We start from the raw sequence: 21610 nt of genomic DNA, 5'->3' as shown, positions 1-21610 counted from the left end.
ATATAAGGATAATGTACAGAGTGATTCTAGGATCAGAGATTTAGGGGTGCTGAAATTGCCGAAATTGAGGCGAGTTCCCAGGAGGAGTGGGTCATATTAGAAGGAATGCAATAATTTGTATTTTAAATCAGACACACAAAGCTATGTTATACAGGGGCAGGTGTGTTACTTTCAATTTAAACATATATTCAACAGATAAGATGACAAAACTGTTGGAGGTACATTTTTATGGAGAAGAATTAGTGCCAAATTGAAAAGCAAACCCTACTGTGTAAAAATGTAAATGCAATTCACAAGATATTGATTTATCTCACTAACATGTAGAATATGTGCCAAAATTAAATGCAAAACCACTATTACATTACCCTGCACTTAATCTCTTTATTGAAAAACAATACACAAGAATTTTCATTTTTAAAACCAAACGCAAAATTTGTTTCAGAATTGCACTTAAAATGCGACCAACTCAACAGCATTTGTATTCCACTGTGTGGCGCTGCAAATGTTCAAAATCAAATAACAATTCTGACACAGATTTAATGTTTGGTTTTGAAAATGTAAATTTTCCTGTATTGTTTTTTAATAAAGAGATCAAGTGCAGTGAAATGTAATGTAATAGTGGTTTTGTATTTCATTTTTGGCTCTTATTCTTCATGTTAATGAGGAAAATCAATACATTTTTTATAGTTGCACCGTATTATCACAGTAAAAATAAACATCTATTTTCTGGTCTATTTTAAAACGTAACGTGCACCTGATTATAAGGCACATTTTATGCAACAATATTAAGGAACAGGGGTGTCGCCATGTTTTCCTTCTAATTCAGTAAGTTATGTAAAGCTAAGCTAAGTAGGCAAAAATCATATTTTTACAGATTTCCAGTATTTTAGCGCGGTTAGCAGCAGCGCTAGCCATGGTTAGCAGCGGTTAGCGCTTTTAAATGCCGCCCAACAGCGCTAAACTGATAAATCCTGAGTGTTCCGGTAATCCAGGACACAATCAGCTAGTGCCTCCTCCCATGTAGCTCGTTTTAACACGGAAAACACGCAGGCTACAGTCCGATAATACTGTTTTTCTGAACAGTGAAAGAGCTAGCGCTTAGGGCAGTTAGCTGGTAATGCTAATGCTACTCTAGCAGTGCTAGCTGCAGTTAGTAGCAGACTAGAGGCCGGTAATACTTAACTCTGAACAGCAAAAGAGCTACCACTTAGCACAGTTAATTGCTAATGGTAATACTGTTCCAGCCTGGATTACCTTCACTAAAACTCCTGCTTAGTCATTTTATTTTTTAGGTGTTATTAAAAATACCATTTAATTGCTCCTGCCAATCGGCAGCAGTTCCTGCTTGTGTTTTTTTTTCACCTCAGTATTAGTTGTTTTTGATGTCTAACCACTAGTTGACTCAATCCAGGACTCAATCAAGCCAACCGAAACTCCAAACTCAAACTGCAGCAACACAATATTATTGGACATCTAAGTTATGGAGGATAACACCGCCAGCAAATTCAGTTTAGGTCAGTTAACAGTTGTCCTCTGACTAGCACTATAAAATATATATAAAAAAACAAAACAAACAACACTTACAAGATCTCGCAGTAGTTGCTTCCTTTTTAAATCACAGGGCAATACTGCAGTTCAGAGACGGCTAAGAATGCAACAGAAGGTTTAATTCAATTAGTGAGACATTGTTACCATACAGACACTGGTGCAGTTTTCAACATTTATCATAATTCCATAATTGACTCATTCTGACCAGGGTATATACAAAATGCACATTTTAGTCCAAATAAAACAAAGTGAAAAACAATTGAATTAATGAAAAAAAAGAATGAAAGACATTTAATACCATTTCATTTTCTAATAAATATTTCCCAGCTTATAAGGAACACTGCTGTGTGTATTTAAGTACACTCCATGCATGGTCATATGATTATACTTTAATTTTCCTAAAACAGCATGGTCATAGCTTATAGCTAAAACAAAAACACTATATGACAATATCTCTTAGGCAATGTATTCACAAATATAAACAAGCAAAGTACATACAGTACACAACAGAACTTCTGTTGGATAATGTATTTGGTGCAACTGCTTAAGTATGATACTTTTCAAATTGAAATTTGGACATTACAACAGTAATACACATCTAAATCAAAGGGGCTTCGTGTCAGCTTTAAAGGCAGAAGATTTCCTGATTTCCATTATAATACAATTAATAAAAATCTATAAGTCTCAAGATAATATCTAACCCTAACTGTAACCTTAACCACGGTAATTATAGTGATTACATGTATTAACTTTAAGAGGAATGAAACATCTCAGATTTCTCAGACCATTCTGAAGGGCTTTATCTGACCATGTGTTTCTGCAGAAATTATAAAACTCTCCTTTCAGTGGGTATTTGGATTACATCAAATGCTGTATGTTACAAGTGTCTATAAATAAATAAAAAATCCACAGTTAATTTATTTTCACACTAGGATAAGCAAGGTTAACTTACTTTCATAGCTTTAAGACCTGCAACATATTGGACTCATAACACAACTGTCCCATGCATCCACTGAGGTGTTCCACATTTCTATTTACACTATACAGAATGCATCACAGAAATGTCATCTGGCACACCGGCAGATAGGCCTGGACGATACACTGCTAATGACAATTATCAAAATAAAACATATTTTTTTCGATATTGATAATATTCACACAAGGTATTTCTGGATAATGATTCCCAGATTTAGTAACTACTTCAGCACTATTTTACATGCTCAGTGGGGAGGGAGAAGCCTGCTAGCCAATTACTGAGAACAGCTAAAACCAGTATAACAGTTAGGAAAGCCGGTTAGCTATTTATTTAACAATTCATTAAAAAGAAAAAGGCCGCAGTTGTTGATCCCTTTATGTTCTAATTAATTGTAGTGTTGTTGCGTTGTTATACTGTGTTATACACTGTGAAGATTTAATTGCATGCAGTGACAGAAGCATTAGTGAGGTCAGAAACTTGCGTGATCACCATCCTCATCCCAAATCATAATAGATATTATATGGAGCACCGTCATTCCAGAGAAATCAGTTCCACTGCTCTACAGATCAATAAAGTTTTTATACCCCTCTAGCCCACACATGACATTAGTCCTACTCTATTGGCAATAATTATGAATAGAGACTAGTCAATCTGCACATCTGTATGAAAAAGGGATGCAATTTAATATAGATGAATTGAATCATTAGAAGGTGTGTTCACAATTATTTGGACCTATAGTGCATGTGTGTGCATGCAGTTTGTCCTTTTAACAGTGTGTGCTATTGACTTTGAAATACACACTGACAGACATACTGGGCCCTATTTTAGCTATCTATATGCCAACACATTGGGTAGCTTGATGTAGGATGTGTCAGTGTGCCTTTGCTATCGTAACAGCGGGGAAAAATACGCTGTTCACAGCTCAAAACTCGCAAAAAGCGTGTAATAATTCTCTTAATTAATCATGGGTGTGTTTTGGCCAGAACATGAAATAAACCAATCAGTCACTTGCCATTCCCTTTGTGCACCTGTGTTTTCTATTGCCAGGACAATAATACACCAGTAATTTACCTGAACACAACTCACTTCCAGACCACTACGTGCATTAGCGCAGGTGGAAGGCGTGAAAACAGACTGTTGGTGGGGTGTAACAGCAAAGAGCATCACTACTTGCCATGGAAGGGTGTAAAATAGGGCCCTTTGTCTATAATTAACAATATTGCCTGTCATTGGTTTCATTTTCTTTTCTTTCACTAATTACTAATTATTATTATATATAGCACTTTATTAATTTATTGAAAAGCACAAATTAAATTGAAAATGTTGACTCTTCTAACATATTACTGAAACCTCAATAATCAAATGCACATAATAAATGTTTTATATGCAAAAGTATTATAATAATGATTATCAATATCGAACAGCATGGAAAAAAGCGTTTTTGGTCTTATCGCCCAGCCCTACCTGGAGGTATACTAAAAAAAAATAAAAAATATATACAGACATACAACTGCTTCTACATACACTACAATATCAATGCAAATGCCTAAAAAATGATCTCCCATTGTAGTGTGAATATAGTCTAATCAAAGACTAACTAATGAGAACGTCTCTCTCATGCACAACTTTACAATGAAATTGTAATAAAGTCAAACATGTATCATCATTGCCTTTCCTATGAACTGTTCAGTGTAAAAAAGAAGGTGGATAAAGTCTCTGAGTCTCTGTAATGTTGTGAGAGTCTGGCTTCATTGCTTCACTTGTGCTCTGACTTGGACTGAATGAACAGAATGGTCTAGCACTCTCCAGCGTGACCTCCATTACAGACAGTTAAAATGTCTGAAAGCTTCCAGGACATCTCTATTGTGCTGCGCAGTAGCTCCAGCGAGAGCCGTTAGGAGTAGATGGACCAGTATATGATGTTGAAGAGCGTGTAGGCTCCAGGGAAGATCACCCGTGAGTATTTGTCTATGGCGTGGGTGTCGATCCACATGCTGTTGTAGGAGCGTGTGTTTCCGCTCTGGCTGTGACTGCTCTGCTCTTTGTCCATGGCCAGCTGCACCAGGATTCGCTCGCGCTTGTCCCCATTCATCTCCGGCATGCCGTAGTGACCCGTGGTCATGGCATCCATCTCGCTGTAGCTGCTGCTCATCATGATCTGGCCCGGGTGAGACATCCCACACGTGCATGGCAGCTGTAAACACAGGTGAAAAAACTGTCAGGGATTTTTGTAATAATTATTAACATATTAGGGTCACATTAGCTGAGGCCGCTGTGCCAGCTGTGCCACGGTTGCATTGGGACACGTCCTCAGAGAGGAAAATCTGAGGACTACCTTGATAAAACATCAAATTACCACGATTTTCTCTTTACTTTAAATGTAGATAATTGAAACTCATGTCTTAACACATTGTTTAGAGCAAATTTGGCCACCTTTTTATACACTTATCAAGCACAACATTTTCACTACCTCCTTGATTTTCAGCTCCCCTGAGGACAATTGGTAGTTCTATAATTTCAGACTGTAGTCCTTATTTTTCTATGCACACTTTATTATCCTCCTTTTACACGGTTCTTCTTGTACGGACCCCAAAGACAGACACAAACACCTTACTTTCACTACTGGAGTAAGAATAGACCAACAGCCTCTTGTGGGCAATATATAAGCTTCTGCCATTTACTTTATATCCACAGTTTGGAGCACCTAGGTACTTAGTGGACGCTGTTTAAAAACTCCAGCAGCACTGCTGTGTCTGGTTGAGTCATACTACTCATACTACACAAAGTGGTAAATCATTGAGGAGCTGAGAAAATGGACAATGGATGTGTCAAACTATGTAAATATCACTGTTTCATACCTCCACTTACAGACCCATCCTATAAAAGTTAGAATATCGTGGAAAAGTTGATCAATTTCCATAATTCCATTCAAAAAGGTAAACTTTCATAGATTTTAGGTTCAGGGCCCACAGTTTAAATGATTTAAAGTATTTCTTAGTTAATTTTACATAATTAATTGAGGCAATGATTAAAGCAAAGGATTTCCAATGAAGTATTGACATATTGTTTTTAAAGTACCTTATTTTGATTGATTTGATGTGATCCTATTTTTTCACAGTATTCAATTTTTTTTAATTCCTGTTTTCATGGGTTTTATGAGCTGGAAGCCCAAATTATGTAAAAATAAACAAAAATAGATACCTGAAATCATTTAAATTGTGGACCCTGAATCTATAAAAATGTAACTTTTTGAATGGAATTATGGAAATTAATCAATATCAACCATGATATTCAAACTTTTTGGAATAGGTCTGTATGTCTATGTCTACGACAGATATGTCTATGTTTGGGTTAAGGCGGGAACTTGTGTAAAGTCGTTTTTTTGCCCACCAAATAAGTTCTTTAATATGAAATGTTCTTTAATAGTGGATGCCAGTTTAATCAAAACCTCTAAGGGCTTGTTTTCCAGTGAGGGTTTAAACCTAGTACTGGAACACACAACAGTCCAATTGGAAGGAGAGTTTTTGGTTAGTTTGTGTCGGCAGTTGGAGTAAATAGTGTGTGTAATGGGTGCAGACTTTGATTTCCGGCCTATGGATCGTGGTACAGGCGAATCTGAGCATATCAAATATTTAATACGTCATCTCGTCCTGTCAACAACCAACGGAAGACCAACGTACAAGGCTGAGGTTGCCTTTCTATTAGGCAGTTTCATAATTCACTTTTACGTTCCACCTTAAATCATGTAGCAGCTATACCCTGGTTCTAAGCTACAGTAGTGATCACATTCGTTTTAATTACATTGTGATCCTTTGAGAAGGTATAACCTTTCTTTTGACAGTTTTGATGTAATCAGCTACATTTCAGGGGGGAGCTGAGGTGTTGGAAAACAAACCAGGTACTAAATACCCAGATGTTCAAAACCAAGTAAAGTTGAGCAGTGTAGGCCATATGATATCTATGCAGACATCTTCAAAATATTTATCAACTTCTGTTGAGTGAAAATCTAAGACTTGGATGCTGACCTAGAGTTGTATCTCATATATTGCATAAAGCTTTCACTTCCCACTGCTTACATCCATCTACACTACTGATGTAAAGTACAAACAAGACAGACAGATACAGCCAATATCTGCTCAATAAGCTTCAATAAGGATGACATTCTTTAATCAGAGGTTATAGTGATGAAAGAACAAGTATTTCAGCATTTCAGAAATTGCAATACCAGAAAACAAGAAGTGCAGCTTTCACTGAAATCTCACCCTCTCTCTGAGCTTCCTCTCCTTACGCTCCTGCAGGGTTGACAGGTAGTTGACAGCTGCGTACTCTATAACAGAGAGGAAGACGAAGACAAAGCTGACCCACAGGTAAATGTCCACGGCTTTGATGTAGGACACCCGCGGCATGGAGGCGTTCACTCCTGTGATGATGGTGGACATGGTGAGCACCGTGGTGATGCCTGAAAGAGAATAAGCTCATTGTACTTATAGTATACTCGACAGATGGAAACAACTGGCGAATAACAAAAGATACTTTGTATGAATTATTTAATTGGAGGAAGGCTCTAAAAATGTGTAAAAATATGTCAAACATATAATGTACAGTGAAGTTCAGAGTTTATGAATGTTGAGTATCAGCCAATACAAGCCAAATCGGATCTTTGTGAAAAACGTCCATACAATTTGTGTAAATGTGCTGTGCTGCTAATTAATACTGCAATAAAAAAACATCCTATACTGATTTTATATTCAGCTTAGTTTTTTTTATTACCGTATTATCCACACTATAAGGTGCACCACATTGTAAGGCACATTATGAACAAATGTCAATTTTCTGATCTATTTTTTTAAACATAAGGCACACCAGATTATTAGGCGCATTATAAGCGGCACTTGTTAGGAACAGCAGTGTAGCCATGTTTCCCTTCTAATTCAGCAGGTCTGTAAAGCTAAGCTAAGTAAACAAAACTTTAATTCTTAAAAAAACATTTTCAGACGAGTCAGACAAGTCAAACGAGCGCTGGATATTAAACTACACAGATTTCTCTCCTGAAAACTGTTTATTTGGGTGAGTAAAGCACTTATATTTATTTAAAATAAGCTTAGATTTCCAGATTGCCTCTAAGGCTTGGAGCATTAGCAGCTAACCGCTAATGCCACCTAACTGCTGCCTGACACCACTACACTGAGAAACCCTGAGCGTTCCGGTAAACCAGGGCGATATTAGATATTAGATATCGGTTCATCCCACGTAGCTTGTTTTAACACTTGTTTTAGCGGCTAATGCTAATACTGCTGGAGAACTAAACTGAAACTCCTGTATAATGCTGTACTTCAGCAGAGTGGCTTTACTGCTCCTCACAACCTGACTGGTAAAATTCATACATTGCTTCTGCAACAATATGGTTTCTACTATTAACTATAACTCATGTCAGGCCTAATTTCCACTTTTTTACTATAATTTAGGAAACACAAAGCTTCTATTATATACACAGTTGTCCCACTTCTGTGGAACATAAGTAACCTTTTCACAGCTCAGTTGCTTCTTAGACACCTGTGTGTTATTAATAGCTCACACACAGGAGAGCTAACAAAAGGTTCTACCTGCAGCCTCTGCGCTTAGAGTCTAAGAGTTTAACCGGACCAAATAGTGTTGGTGTGAAAACGCCCTAAAACTCATCTTGCAGCATGCAATGCCACCAAATAAACTGATAAAACAAAACATTTCATTATCTAGGCAAGCATTCATTTAACTTACTGTTGCTGTTTGATCAAAACCTTGTATCTCTATAAAAGTAACATATATGCAGTTTACTAATATATTATTAACCACTGGGAGGAGCAATAAGAAAATTTACCTTCAATGGTTTACAACTAAACAGGCTTGACCTACAAATAACCATAAAACCATTTATTTCTTTATGATCGTTTCAGATGTTTGACATCACAAGACATGTCTTTTTACAAACACTCACCTAAAACAAACACTGAAATATTAAAGCCTTACTTAAAAAAAAAAGTTTTCATGTTTTTCAGCCAATCAGGTTTATTATTAGTTTGTGATGGACTTGAATCACTGCCCAATTACTGATGAACTGCACTCTATACTAATCATTTTGTGACTGCGTGGTTGGTAGCTGTCTGTCTATATTTTAATAGGATTAGTTTTAGAGATCAGCGCTCTACCAGGGGAAACATTCAGGTAATGAAATGTGAAAGTCCTACACAGTATTGCTCCTGCAGTCCACAGTTAATCCTGTCAGCGTAAAAGATCCTCCAAGACACAGATCATGCAGTGTGAAAAGGGCATAATCCCTTTGCTTTTAGCAAAGTGACATCTAAGCCATTTTTCATCTTTTAAAAGTCTGTGTCTCTTACCCAGAGGCACCCTGGCAGGAACGGCGCGGCGGTCAATCCAGAAGGACACCCAGGACAGCATGACCATCAGAGTGGCAGGGAAGTAGGTCTGCAGCAGGAAGAAGAAGATGTGACGCCGTAGAGTGAAGTTGATGTACAGACGGTTATACCAGCCTGGAGGAGAGGAGTTAAAACAGAAGAGCTTTTAGTTAAAAAAAATAAAACTCAGTATCAAATGAGTTAAACAGCATAAAACTGTTTCTACAACTTTATGTATCTGAAACAGTTATAAACAATTTCAATACATAATTGTTTTTAATCTGTACACCTTTTTATCCCTGGTCTTGCATGGGCTGTTTCTGTTAATGTGGCTTTATGTAATGTAAAACGCAGAATGTCTTCACAGAAAACAACAACATACAGATCAGTAGAAAACAGAATGGCTGTTAATTAGAACTTTTGGACCTGCATTGAAAGAGTACAAGCAGTTTGGTGGCTGTGGGACAAAAGGGAGACTTAGATTTGATCCTGCCAGCAATGAATGGGAGTGAATAAAAAAACAAGAGTTGAAAAGAAAATGAAAAACAGTTGAGTGTGGGTCAGAGCAACAGTGAATTAGTTTACAGGGCCTTTACTAAGATAGAATATAGTTTTTATATTAATTTCAGTTTTTTTCCCCACTTAGTTCAACAGTTACCAAAACTACAAAACAAAGAAGACAGAAAGAAACAAACAAAATAAGAAAACCCCTCTCCATTCCTTACACTTACACTGGTTCATTCACCCCATTTCCTGTACATACAGTCTAACTCACATATAATATGAAATCAGTAAATCCAAAATTTAGTATCTAAAGGTTTGTTTAAATGTGTGCGTCTGATTATGTATATAATCTAACAATAGACCACTAGAGGGTGTACTGTAACACTACTGCACTGATTTGGTGATTATAGTCTTAGAGGTAATGGTCCTGACCCAGCCAGCGTAAGTTAATCTTGTCAATACTGATCTTGTTGCAGGTTAATCTGATTAACACTAACCAGATTGGAACAAATATTTCAAATTCTACCTCACTTTCAGGTCTCATTTATAAAAACAGAATTTGTGAATCCTAAAAATAATTTCAGTCTACAACAAAGTAGTCATAACATGACAGGGGTAACAGTGAAAACTATTTATACTGCTCTACTGCACACCTTCATTTATTTAATTTCCAATCAAAGAAGCCATTACATTCAAATTCTACTCTTTTTTTATTATTTTATTTCAAATTTTTCCCATTTTCTCCCCAATTTACACGACCAATTACCCAACCCACTCAATAGGACTCCCCCTATCACTAGTAATGCCCCAACGCACCAGGAGGGTGAAGAATAGCACATGCTTCCTCTGATACATGTGAAGTCAGCCATTGCATCTTTTCGAGCTGCTGCTGATGCAGCATTGCCGAGCAGCCAGCACACTTGGAGGAAAGCGCAGCGGCTCGGTTCCGGTACATCAGCTCACAGACGCCCTGTGCTGTGCATCACTAAGAGTGATGTGGCGAGAGAGTGCCATCTACCCACCTAGAGGGAGCAAAGCTGCATGCAAATTCTACTCTTTTCAGAATCAGAAAAAATGCAGAAACCTTTATTTAGAAGACAGTTATACAAGAATCATCAGCAAATCATAATTTGTTTGTTGTATCTCTCTTAGCGCTTTTCCACCAAAAAAACTCTGGTTCTTGAACCAGTTCCGTTTGGGCTTATAAGAACTGTGGTGCTTTTCAGTAAACCAGCCCTGGTTTCCACCAGTTTTAGTGGAACCGTCAAAAGGTCACATCATAGGTCATAAACAGAGGGTGTTGCACAGTTCCGGTGAACAGAAACAGTCATGGTTTGAGCTGAAGAAACCAGTATTCCTCGGTTCCCAATGCGAACGAATGTTCCTGGTTCCAGAACATACTTTTGTTGGTGGAAACGTTTTAAAACTAGGTTCACGAACCAGAACGGTGCCAGTTCCACATCGGTGAGAAATCTTTGTAAAATAAAGAAACCACTCAGATATAAACCTTAACTTTTAGATGTAAGGTACTTTGCTGTCGTTCTAATCCAGAGCCAGTGTATATGAATCAGCTTACACAGACCAGTGAATGAAGAGTTAGGGGCCCTGCACAAGGATTCTTATCAGTGATGTACACTGCACAATTTGGGAATTAAACTCCAATTAAAATAGAATCAGTCACAAGGGAGTTGCCTAGAACACTCTACCAACCAAACATTGGCTGGTCTGGTATCAGTGATAAATCATGGGAATTAATTAACTGAATAGCTGTTTTGACTGGACAGTCAATAAACTAAGAATGGTCACTGAATTTATTTTGTATGATACTGTAAACTCACTAAGCCTGTCACAAAAATGCGATGCCAATATAGAATAGATTCCGGCACCCTTTGAACATCAGCTAAAAATCTATTTTTAAATTATGTCACATCATATGCTTTGGAGCAGGGAACACACAGGATGTCAGGTCTCTATCCTTGTTTTTTCTAGACATGCAGAATAAAGCGTATGAAAGCTCTAGAGCTGACTGCAGATGTGGCATTTGCTGCTGTCTCTCCACATAAGGTCAAAAGCAGTAGCATTGCCAGCAAAACAGGCCATCAGGAAGCTGAAAGTCAAAACGAATCAGAGACACAGTCAAAACAGTACCCGTGCTGCTGTAGAAGGCCAGCTTTGTGGTGGTGTGGAACTCCTGAATGAGGAACTGGGAGAGTGAGATCCTGTCGTCAGTTTTCAGAGAGTCATTCCCTTTCTTCCAGTACAGCATCAGGTCATCATCAGTGTAGGCGTCTGCAAAAACCACAAAATACTCAGGATCGTCCTACCTCTGATCAAACCAAGAAAAGTCTCCAGAAAATTACCAGGAATACTGCTAAAATAACAATGAGTGCTAACTATGAAATAAATCTAAAGAAAATGAGATAAGATTACTGGAAATATACAACCAGTAACTAAAAAGCTTCTATTTTATATTCTCACCAACCTAAATACTGAATTTAAAGTTTTTTTACTATGTATTACTTTACAGATTTGAACTGTATGTAAATTTGGGGTTTTGCTGGCTGTTCAAGTTCAGTTTTCAATCTAAACAATTTTCTGTGCTTCCAGATTTATGGAGATTAAGAGGACAAACTGAAGTGGCACCAGTTTTGCTGGTGTGTGTTTTCATATAAAACACCAAGCATCTCTACATTTCATGTAAAATAGATGTGGGCTCAAAGATAATCAACTAATTATCTGATTAGCTTGAGTACCTGGTTGTAGAAATAACTGCTAGATCAAAAGGATGTAATTAGGTACTCACAGCTTTCAATCTCCAGTGAACATGTCTGAGTATCAAGAGGAAAGTGGCTAAGGTCCATGTTGCACATAGCTGTAACAGTGACCCTGAAAAAAAAAACATACACACATAGAAACACACCATATTAAATATGCTGTCTTTCCATCTGCCTTAAACATGTTCAAATACATAAAAAAACTAAATTTGATCCCAAAAGTCAATATTAATGTCAAACTATCTGTAAATTATTATTTAGTAAAAATACCAACATAGGGAAATTTAATTAGTACACACAGTACTGAGACAGCACTGCTAAAAGTGTCTGGAATTAGAGTTGGCACCAAGGGTATTGCATTAGTAGTTTGCTGTTTGTTTAAAAGATCAAAATTCGTCTTCTGTGGCATCTGTTACTTGTGGGAAACTGCAAAGTTCTATTTAAGGCCCAATTTTATTATATCAATTCTATATATGTACTTGTTATGTTCAATCTTTTAAAATCTAACTTTGTCATCATTATACATATTATTATACAGATATCACACAGCTGCCCTGTTTCTTTTATTTACGGATAATAAGCAGTTTAACTAATTGTTTTCAAAGCCTTATACTGCATATTCCTTAAGTTTAGTATCTTTATTTAGTTTAGTCCTTCTGTATTCAGGCATCTTATACTTTCTAATAAATTGCTTGCTAAGTGACTTTGAATCTATCATGGCCCCCACTATCTATCATCGTACATCATATCATCATCTAATCAGGTTCTCTCACTCTATACAAGTGCATTTAAAAAAAACATAGAATATCAATGAAAAGATATTAAAAACTTTATTTCAGTAATTATTTCAGAGTGATCTATTTTAAGCATTTTTTTGGTAGAGTGGGCCGTGTGTCAAGTCCTGCTGGAAAATGAAATCCGCATCTGCATAAAATAAGTTGTCAGCAGAGGGAAGCATGAAGTGCACAATCATTGACATAATATTGTAATTTTCTGAGATACAGACTTTTGGCTTTTCATTAGCTGTAAGCCATGATCATGAACAATACAAGAGATAAATGCCTAAAATAGATCCCTTTGTGTGTAATACATCTATATAATGAGTTTCACATTTTGAACTTTCTTATGTAATGATGCTATGTTAATTCCACCTCTGGTGATGTAAAGAAATGTAGCATTTGTACATGCAGGCTTAGGAGGAAGGTCAGAGCCGGAAAGCAAGACTGTCCTCACTAGCGCTTCTGTAAAATATTACTTTGGAGGGGATTCATTCACAGTCCAGCCTAAAAGCTAAAACCTCCAGCCTGTGCTGATGAGCGGTATGTTATCAAAATGAACGCAACCCCCAGAAGCAATCCATCTGGTGACGGGACAGAGCTGGCCAGAGGCTGACTGTGGAGTGTACAGAGTCCATATGCAGGCTGGATAAATAAAAAGGAAATCCTCGCCCACGTTTAGAGTGAGCGAGCGGGACACAGCTGCAGCTGTGGGCTCAGAAGATTAACCCCTCAGCAATCAGCCAGCTTTGCATCCGCACCAGAACACCCTCCCACGTGGCCTCTCCACCCAACTCCATCGACACAGCCCCTAATCCAGTCGTAGAAGAGGAGTGGGATTACGGGATGCTCCACCGTCATACCCTGCACCCTTCAATCACCGCCCGCTCTGCAGTTTAACCAATAATACCACTACAAGCTGTACAGCAGGGGTAGATTGCTCAGGGTGGATGGAGAGAGGTTAAATTGCATCACTGCGTCATCGCTTGCTTTAGTCTGAAGGCAGGGAGTGATTTGATTGAGATGTTACATTTAACAAATGAGCCAGTTCAGTTACTTTCTTTATTTACAGTATGTTATTGTATTGTATCTTCATGAATAAAAAAATATAAGTCTAAATAAAGCACATTTTAGTTTTTCTTAAAAAATAAAGCAAAAAAACTTTGGAAATTCATCAGAAGATTCAGAAGTTACTACATTCATTTGATGTTGCCTATAATTAAAAATATATATATATTTCCAAAATAAAAGTCTTAGAAAATTAGGATGATCTGTTTTAACTTAATAATCATCTATGGCATAAATGGAATAAACATATATATTTTTTTATTTTTAAAATTTACTTTCTATTTTCACTTTTGATAACAAACTGATCATTCGATTCAGATATTTAAGAGCAAGGAAGCACCCAAAATATGAAGCAGTGGTCTACCTGCATAGCGTTGCCCAAAGTCAGGTTTACAACAAGAATATAGTAAGAATATAAACATCCAAATATACTTCTTTACATATTTGTGCACATATACATATTTTTTATTTATGACCCACTTGTACATGTCATTGTAATGGATATAGATGTTATGTAACATTTTAATACAAATAGTGGTGTCCCAAACGATTAAAAACAATAATAACATGAATCCCAATAGAATTCTGATTAATCACAATTAACCACTTTTTATTTTTATATTTATATTTATTTTTTCGGGGAGGGGACAGTAATAACAGTGTATTGTAATTTACACCTGGCTGACTAGATACTTATTTTACTGTATTATAATATATCAGGGTATTTTTAATGTGCTGAGTTCCTGAATTTAACGGAGAGTTTTAAATGAGGAAAGAAACGCTAGTGTAGCTCAGCATTCCACATTCAACTGTTTGAAAACCGGAAACGTGCCATCAGCTGTGTGTTTTTATGCACATGACCATGCAAGGGTGTGTGAGAGAGAGCATAAACTTCAGCATAAATAAAAGGTAATATACCTTCTGAACTCAACAGTAAGCATTGCTGTTTTGTTATTTCACTTAATTAAACTGCTAATGCGTCACCAGGCTGTCAGTTTTGTCATGTGATTAATTTGTTAAAAAAAAAACATGATAAAATTTCCAGATTAACTGCATGCATTAATGTGTTGATGTTGATAGCCCTAATTAAAAATAAATAAACATAAATACGGCACGGTGTGGTAAAGTGTAATAACAAAACATTTGATTTGTTGCGTAAAAAGCAAATATATGCAATAGAGGGTTAACTTCTTATATATTTCATTTTTGGTAAACAGTTCTTTCAGTCAACTCTGTGTATTTAATCACAGTATTTTTGTGTAATATAGAAACATCAATATTAAGGGTTAAGAGATTTACACTGTTAGTGGATTGTGCTGTGCATACAAGTTGTGGAGGAGTGAATACAAGTGAATATTGCTTCACTGAAGTCCAAGTAAGTGCAATATCACCCCTAGGGGGAGCACCGGACCCACTCCCAGTATACAGCCTAAGTGATTATGAGAGCACTAATGAGCTGCGGTTCTGCGAGAGAGAGAGAGAGAGAGAGAGAGAGAGAGAGAGAGAGAGAGAGAGAGAGAACGTGTGGATTATGCTCTCTGATTTCAGCACTCTGATAATTACTCACCCACTTCCAACAAGGGTTTTGAGCAGCACACACTGCCAGACAGCACTTGAAATCCACAACAATGAAACTGTCAGGCTGAGCAAATGCACATTCCTCATTTATTCCTGTAAACAGATTATCCAGGCAGAGGACGCTTGATGAATTGCTTTGAAAACAAGTGCTAACTGGCGTCCTGAGTGGTTTGTCAGGAAGGTGTTTGATTTGCTTGATGAAAACGAGCTCACTGGAAACACTATTAGACAGCTATAATTTCCCGCTCTTATCTGTCCTCTGTTTACTGCCTGCTTTCTCTTGATCTGGCAGACAGAATTTTGGATAGAATCACTTTTTTCTTTTTTTTTTTGTCACACGTCGACTGCTGCAAAGCCTCGCCACCTCCTCTTACGTAACGAGACAGCGGATGATTTGGCGACGGCTAAAAAACTAGCATCTGTTTCATGCCCGGGCTCAGAGCGGGGTTACCGGCTGTGTTTCCAACACGGCTTCAGAAGATTAAACGATGAGGAAGAAGCGTTCCAGCGGCCCAGTGATCGCAGCATGCCCTTCGAGTGCCTTGGCTGCAATCGGTTTGGGAAATGCCTCCCGATACCTCTTGAACTATTTCTGAAGTAGTACAAAAATGGGGTATAGAGAAGATCTGGCATTAGCAATCGCACAATCAGATCTGAGGAAACTGAACTGAAGCAAGATTTATGCAAATGCCAGAATCTTGCTTCTCTCTTTTATCGTCTCTCTCTTGCTCGCTGTTTGTCTCAGCTACAGCCTTTGCATTTTGATCCAAGCTCACAGAAACTTCCTCTACATTACAGGCAAATACAAAGGGTTCTATAAAAGAGTTCACTAGTATCTTTTCTGATGCTATTTAAAGGGGACATGAAACATTTCAGTTTGTACAAGTTTTCTAAGGGATTATATATAATGGAATTTATTTGGGGGGGATTTTTTTATATAAAATGTTTACACACTAAATTATAATATATTTATTTTTGTTACGTTTGAGCTAGGGCGCCGCCATGTTGCCCGTGCAGCGCTGGTGGCGTCACGAGGTTGGTTGGTTTAAGATCCCAGGCATATAGCTAGAGGAAAAGCGCTTATTGTTTGTGGAGGTTATGGATGAAGATGAAGCTGAACTAGGCTAACATGGAGCATTTGCTCAGAGATCTTTCCTGTATAAACCTGAGCAGGACTTTTCAGATGCTTTTCTGAGAGCAAGGGGTTTTGGGAGTGTTTATTCTCTCTACGTGGAGCCGTGCAGAACCCTGCAGCGCGTCCAAAGCAGGTAACTACCATCCCGTTAACCAGCTATTTTATATACATTTAGCTATTTAACATGTAAAGTCCAGAGTTCATTAAGACTGAATGAAACGAACATGATTTAAGTGGATATTGAAACACCAAGGCACTGTTTGGTTGATAAACCGTTCAGTTTAGAAGTTAGAAAGCTTACTGGGTACTTAGCTTCATCTAGTTAGTGTTAGCTAGCGTTGGCTAGCTATAATAAGATAGCTAGCTAAGTAGCTAACGCTAGCTATGTTCTCTTTAAATTGTCATTTTATCTAGACTCTCGGTAACGGTACCTCTCGCTGCTCTGCTGGGTGAGCGCGGTGTTCTCGTTCCGTGCGGCTCACAGCTGCTGCTCTCATAGTAACGTTACCCATTCGGACGGTCTGTACATCTCAGCTGATCAGAGGAAAAATAAAAAACGGAGGAAAAAAGCCTCGGACTGCAGCTTATTTATCCGGCGCTAATGCTCCTGACTCAAACCCCTCTCCTTCACATAGTCCTGGTCTAGAAAGTGCTCGCCACTAACCCCTAGCATTGCGGCTAACCGGAGGATTCTCACGCTTCAGCGCTGCGAGCTCCCGCTGAAGGTATGAAAGTGAAAGTGAATATTTCTCATTCCTCACCCTATTAAATTTCACTACTACCAGTATTACTACACACAGGGACAATACAAAAGTGCTCCCCCGCTCTGCATTGAGTTTTGGTTTGGATTTTATGATCTATTGAGGATCTAAATTACGGTATTCTCATAGATTATAGTAGTGAGGCGTTCGAGAACCAACCTCGTGACGTCACGTTCAGCGCTGGGACAAGATGGCGCTGCCCTTACTTAAAAAAATGACATTTAGATTGCTTATTATTTTAATTCCGCTTCACTGACAACTGTTAAACTTCTAAAATTAGTTAGAGTGAAAATACATCTTGTGAATTATACTAAATACTTGAAGTGTTTCATGTCCCCTTTAACCATCTTTTTATGTGTAAGTATAGTGCCTTACAGTGCCTTGAAAAAGTATTCATACCACTTGAACAAAACAAAGTAGCAAGTAATCTGTAAAGTGAAAAGAAAATTACAAATTGTTTTTTTTTTATTTTTATGAAATTAAGTACCGTATGTTTCGCACTATAAGGTTCACCGGGTTATAAGGCACGCTATCAATGAACATCTATTTTCTGGTCTATTTTCACACATAAGGCGCACTGGATATCCGATATACTCACCTCAAAACGGCGAAAGACCTAAGTTGAAGTTTTTGGCCTAAATGTAAAACGCTACCTATGGAGGAAAACTCCACATGCATATGAAGAAACATTATACATCACCCTGAACACACCATCCACACCATGAAACATGGTGGTGGCAGTATTGTGCTGTGGGGATGCTTTCCTGCAATATCACCCATTGTGTTTTCACGTGCATTTGTTCACAAGAGAATGAACGTTGCCAATGTTTTAGCCAGTCACACAATGACCAGTGCATTAATAATACACAGAAATACACCAAGCTACAAGGTTTTACTCAGGCCTTTTCTGATTAAAAAATTAAAATATCTAGGTTTATCTAATTTATTTATTGGACAATATATCATCCATTCCTCAAAAAATAGTTAATCACGACAGGTTTCCACCAACCAGACGACCATTTAAGCCTGGCAATTAATCCGAATGTTTCTTTATATTGCATTAGGTCTACACACACCTGTACTAAAAGTGGCAATTAACTGATTCAAGAGGAAATAAATGATCCAATTAGGATCTTGGGTTTTCTCACTTTATTTCGATCAAAGTGAGAAAACCCAAGATCTTAATTGGATCATTTCTTTCAAATAATGAGTCACATGCTGCTCTGTTAGGTCAGACTGATCTCACCTCAGTCTCAGCTGAATAATATTCACTTCAGAAGAGAAGTAAGAACTGACAACTTTTTTTCTACAACTAAGACTGTTTCTCTTCACTCTAAAAGAGAGAACTATCCTGTTAGCTCTTAGGTCATCAGGAATAAGTCAGTTACTGCTGTTTAAGGTAAAGTCTAAACACAAAGACGTGGCATTGAACTATAATGCTGCTGTTAAATTAAAACATTCCTGTCTGAGGAAGCTTTCAGCTCATTTTAAAACATAGTTAGTTCAACAACACTTATATAATGTAAAGGGATGCTTTTGTCCTCATTCTTATCTGTTTAACCAAATTTTTATGAACACCACATAACCAGCAGATCTTCATGATTTTATAACAGTATTTGGTGGTTAGTATTAGGAAATTGACTAAATAATTATACTGCTGGAATATAATATGTTTCATTTAAAAAAAAAATCACAGCCATCCTATTAGCAGTTTCTATTTTACCTAACCTTCACATTCCCAAAGGCTCAAACATGTACTTCACAGGCTTGTGCTGAAGTGCGCTATCTCCCCTGCTATTCCAGAGTAGGAGAAGCAGGTGGGTGAAAATCTACCACACTGCTGCTTCTCTCACTTTCCTCATCTGTACATTGTTGTATATTAAGGCTGGTTCTCCAGGTTTCAGGACACTGCCCACCTTATCATATATAATACACTGTTATTCATCATGATGCAAACATTTCAAATTGCACATTTACAGTTTGAAGCACTCGATATTCAGGTTGTGGAAAATATCACTTGTTGCCATAAATATTGTAAGAATACGGAGGAGTTTTGTCTTACTATGTTCATTGTTCATTGATTAAAGGGTTAATCTGTGTGTTACTAAATCAGCATTTAACTTAATCAGTAGGTTATTCCAGCATTTAGCATGATTCCTGATGATTCACGTTGTGACTTAGAATGTACGTATATTGTGTCCTTGTGCTTAAAGCACGAGGCCGGTTTTCTTGCAAGATAGCATGGTTGATTCCACAGGTGTCCAGAGATACTGTGGTTTTTCCAGCAAAACCATGAGTTTCTGTACATGTAATCTATAGAATGGTTAACTATGTCTGATAAGGTTGGGGTAACAGACTTCTCGGCTGCAAATATGATGAATAACCGCTTAGAGATCAGGATCCGGGGGGGGTGTGAGGAGGCTCCTCACACACTATTGGACTAAGGCCATGCGAATGCCTGTATAATTGGCCTCGACTGTCTAGGTAGAGGAGTAGAGTTGGGAGGGGGTGAGCTTCTCCCCGCATGGACCACAGAGCCACAGGTCCTGTTCACACAGCCGAGAACTCTGGAAACCCAAACTTTTCTCACCTTTGGGGTTTTCCTCTTATTTTCACCTTTTTATTTCAATTCATTTTTCAATCATCTTTTACTCAATTTTTGATGTACCCAAAAACTGTTTTGCTCAGAAGATTCTTTGAATAAAATCTGACGGAACTACAATTTTTAGACTGGATCTCCTTTTCTTCTTTATGACGTATCAAGCCAGATACATCATAATTCGAACAATAGGTCAATAATCTTTCAATATGAAAGGTTGCAATGCCCAATCATATAGGTTTTTACATATACACTGTGTGTATTTAGACAGTTATAAACCATGCTTTCTTATAATTAACAACTGAGCACAGCCCTTGGTACTAGAGTTAAGATTCTCTGCCCAAGCCCGAACCCAACTGATGCCCAACCAGAACTCGGGCTAGGTCAGTGGTCTGTGACGTGGTGGTCTGTTTTTTTAATGCTATTTTTATAGCATTACAAAGTAGTAGCAGTAACAAATCAAACTGTGTTTTAAAAAAAGTTGCTAAAAAAAATGTATAATCACGCAGCCCACAGGTGTCCTCCACTTGTCATTGTAATTTACAAAGTCATTGTAAATTAGGTTATTGTTGTTGACCCATTTCAATTTAATGATTGTGCAATGCATAGTCGTATTGTTGTATTTTTTGTGTATGTGTTTTTGTACAGCTATAAGCCAAATATAAAAAAGTTGTTTGTTTAGAAAGTATTTTAGATTCTTAAACCATTTTAAATTATACTAGATTAGAGGAAAGTCATTCAGACATCATTCTTGTAGCCTAATTTACCAATGTTGAGGCCTGTGGATCATTGTTCACATTTTTTGAGGTTTTAATATTTCAGAGATCTGTTAATAACCTTTTTTTCTATTTTATTGCTATGCTTTTTCAGTGTTGCAGTGTTAATTAACATCATTCTAAACAGATTTTGCTCACAAAATCGGAAAAAGACCGGAAATATTTTACCTTGTACTAATGCTGTGGTCCATCTAAACTAGTTTTAAATTTCAAATTTTAACTTGAACACCTCCAAAGATCTGCTACTCTGAAAGTCAGGAGAGCTAGATCTTCACCAACTCAGAGCCTGGAATCCAAGATGGCTGCAATGCACATCATAAAAAGTTTATTAGCTCTTCTACAGGACATTTTTGCTGGTGTTTAGATGCATAAAATATTGCAAATGGCATCACTTACTATGTTAACCTGGGGCAATGCTAGCAATGATAAACAGGGGCATAAAAAGTGGGACATAGTTGGGTTAGGTCCTTAAAACACTAGAAAACGACTGTCAAACCAGCTGTTTAAACTCCAACGGTTTTTGCTAACACTTTTTTGAAATGTGTTGTAATCACGTACATTTATTTTAATGTTTAACTGCAACAGGGTTATCCTAGGTGTGAAGTTATTCCTAGCACCAACAACCGACTTCTAGGGTAATTTGAATGCTGTATAAGGAAGGCAATAAGAGCATATTGAAAAACATAATAATCTACCTGGAGTCACATTTCTCTTGTCCAT

General features: G+C 37.4%; 1 protein-coding gene across 1 annotated transcript in view; it reads right to left on the bottom strand.

Moving 5' to 3' along the window:
• Nucleotides 1–1658: 1658 nt before the first annotated feature.
• The window catches only part of gabrr1 (gamma-aminobutyric acid type A receptor subunit rho1), a 62464-nt gene continuing 42512 nt past the window's right edge, over nt 1659–21610 (bottom strand). The window contains exons 6-10 of the mRNA XM_007255209.4: nt 12227–12309; nt 11572–11712; nt 8902–9054; nt 6787–6983; nt 1659–4718 (exon numbers count right to left, since the gene is read on the bottom strand). Of these exons, the coding sequence (XP_007255271.2) occupies nt 4419–4718; nt 6787–6983; nt 8902–9054; nt 11572–11712; nt 12227–12309 (874 nt within the window). The 3' untranslated portion in view covers nt 1659–4418. The remainder of the gene's footprint in view (nt 4719–6786; nt 6984–8901; nt 9055–11571; nt 11713–12226; nt 12310–21610) is intronic.

The sequence above is a fragment of the Astyanax mexicanus genome, chromosome 1 (genome assembly GCF_023375975.1).
Source record: "Astyanax mexicanus isolate ESR-SI-001 chromosome 1, AstMex3_surface, whole genome shotgun sequence".
NCBI classification, from domain to species: domain Eukaryota; kingdom Metazoa; phylum Chordata; class Actinopteri; order Characiformes; family Acestrorhamphidae; genus Astyanax; species Astyanax mexicanus.
The sequence above is the reverse complement of the archived record's forward strand: the minus strand, read 5'-3'. Positions and strand labels throughout refer to the sequence as shown.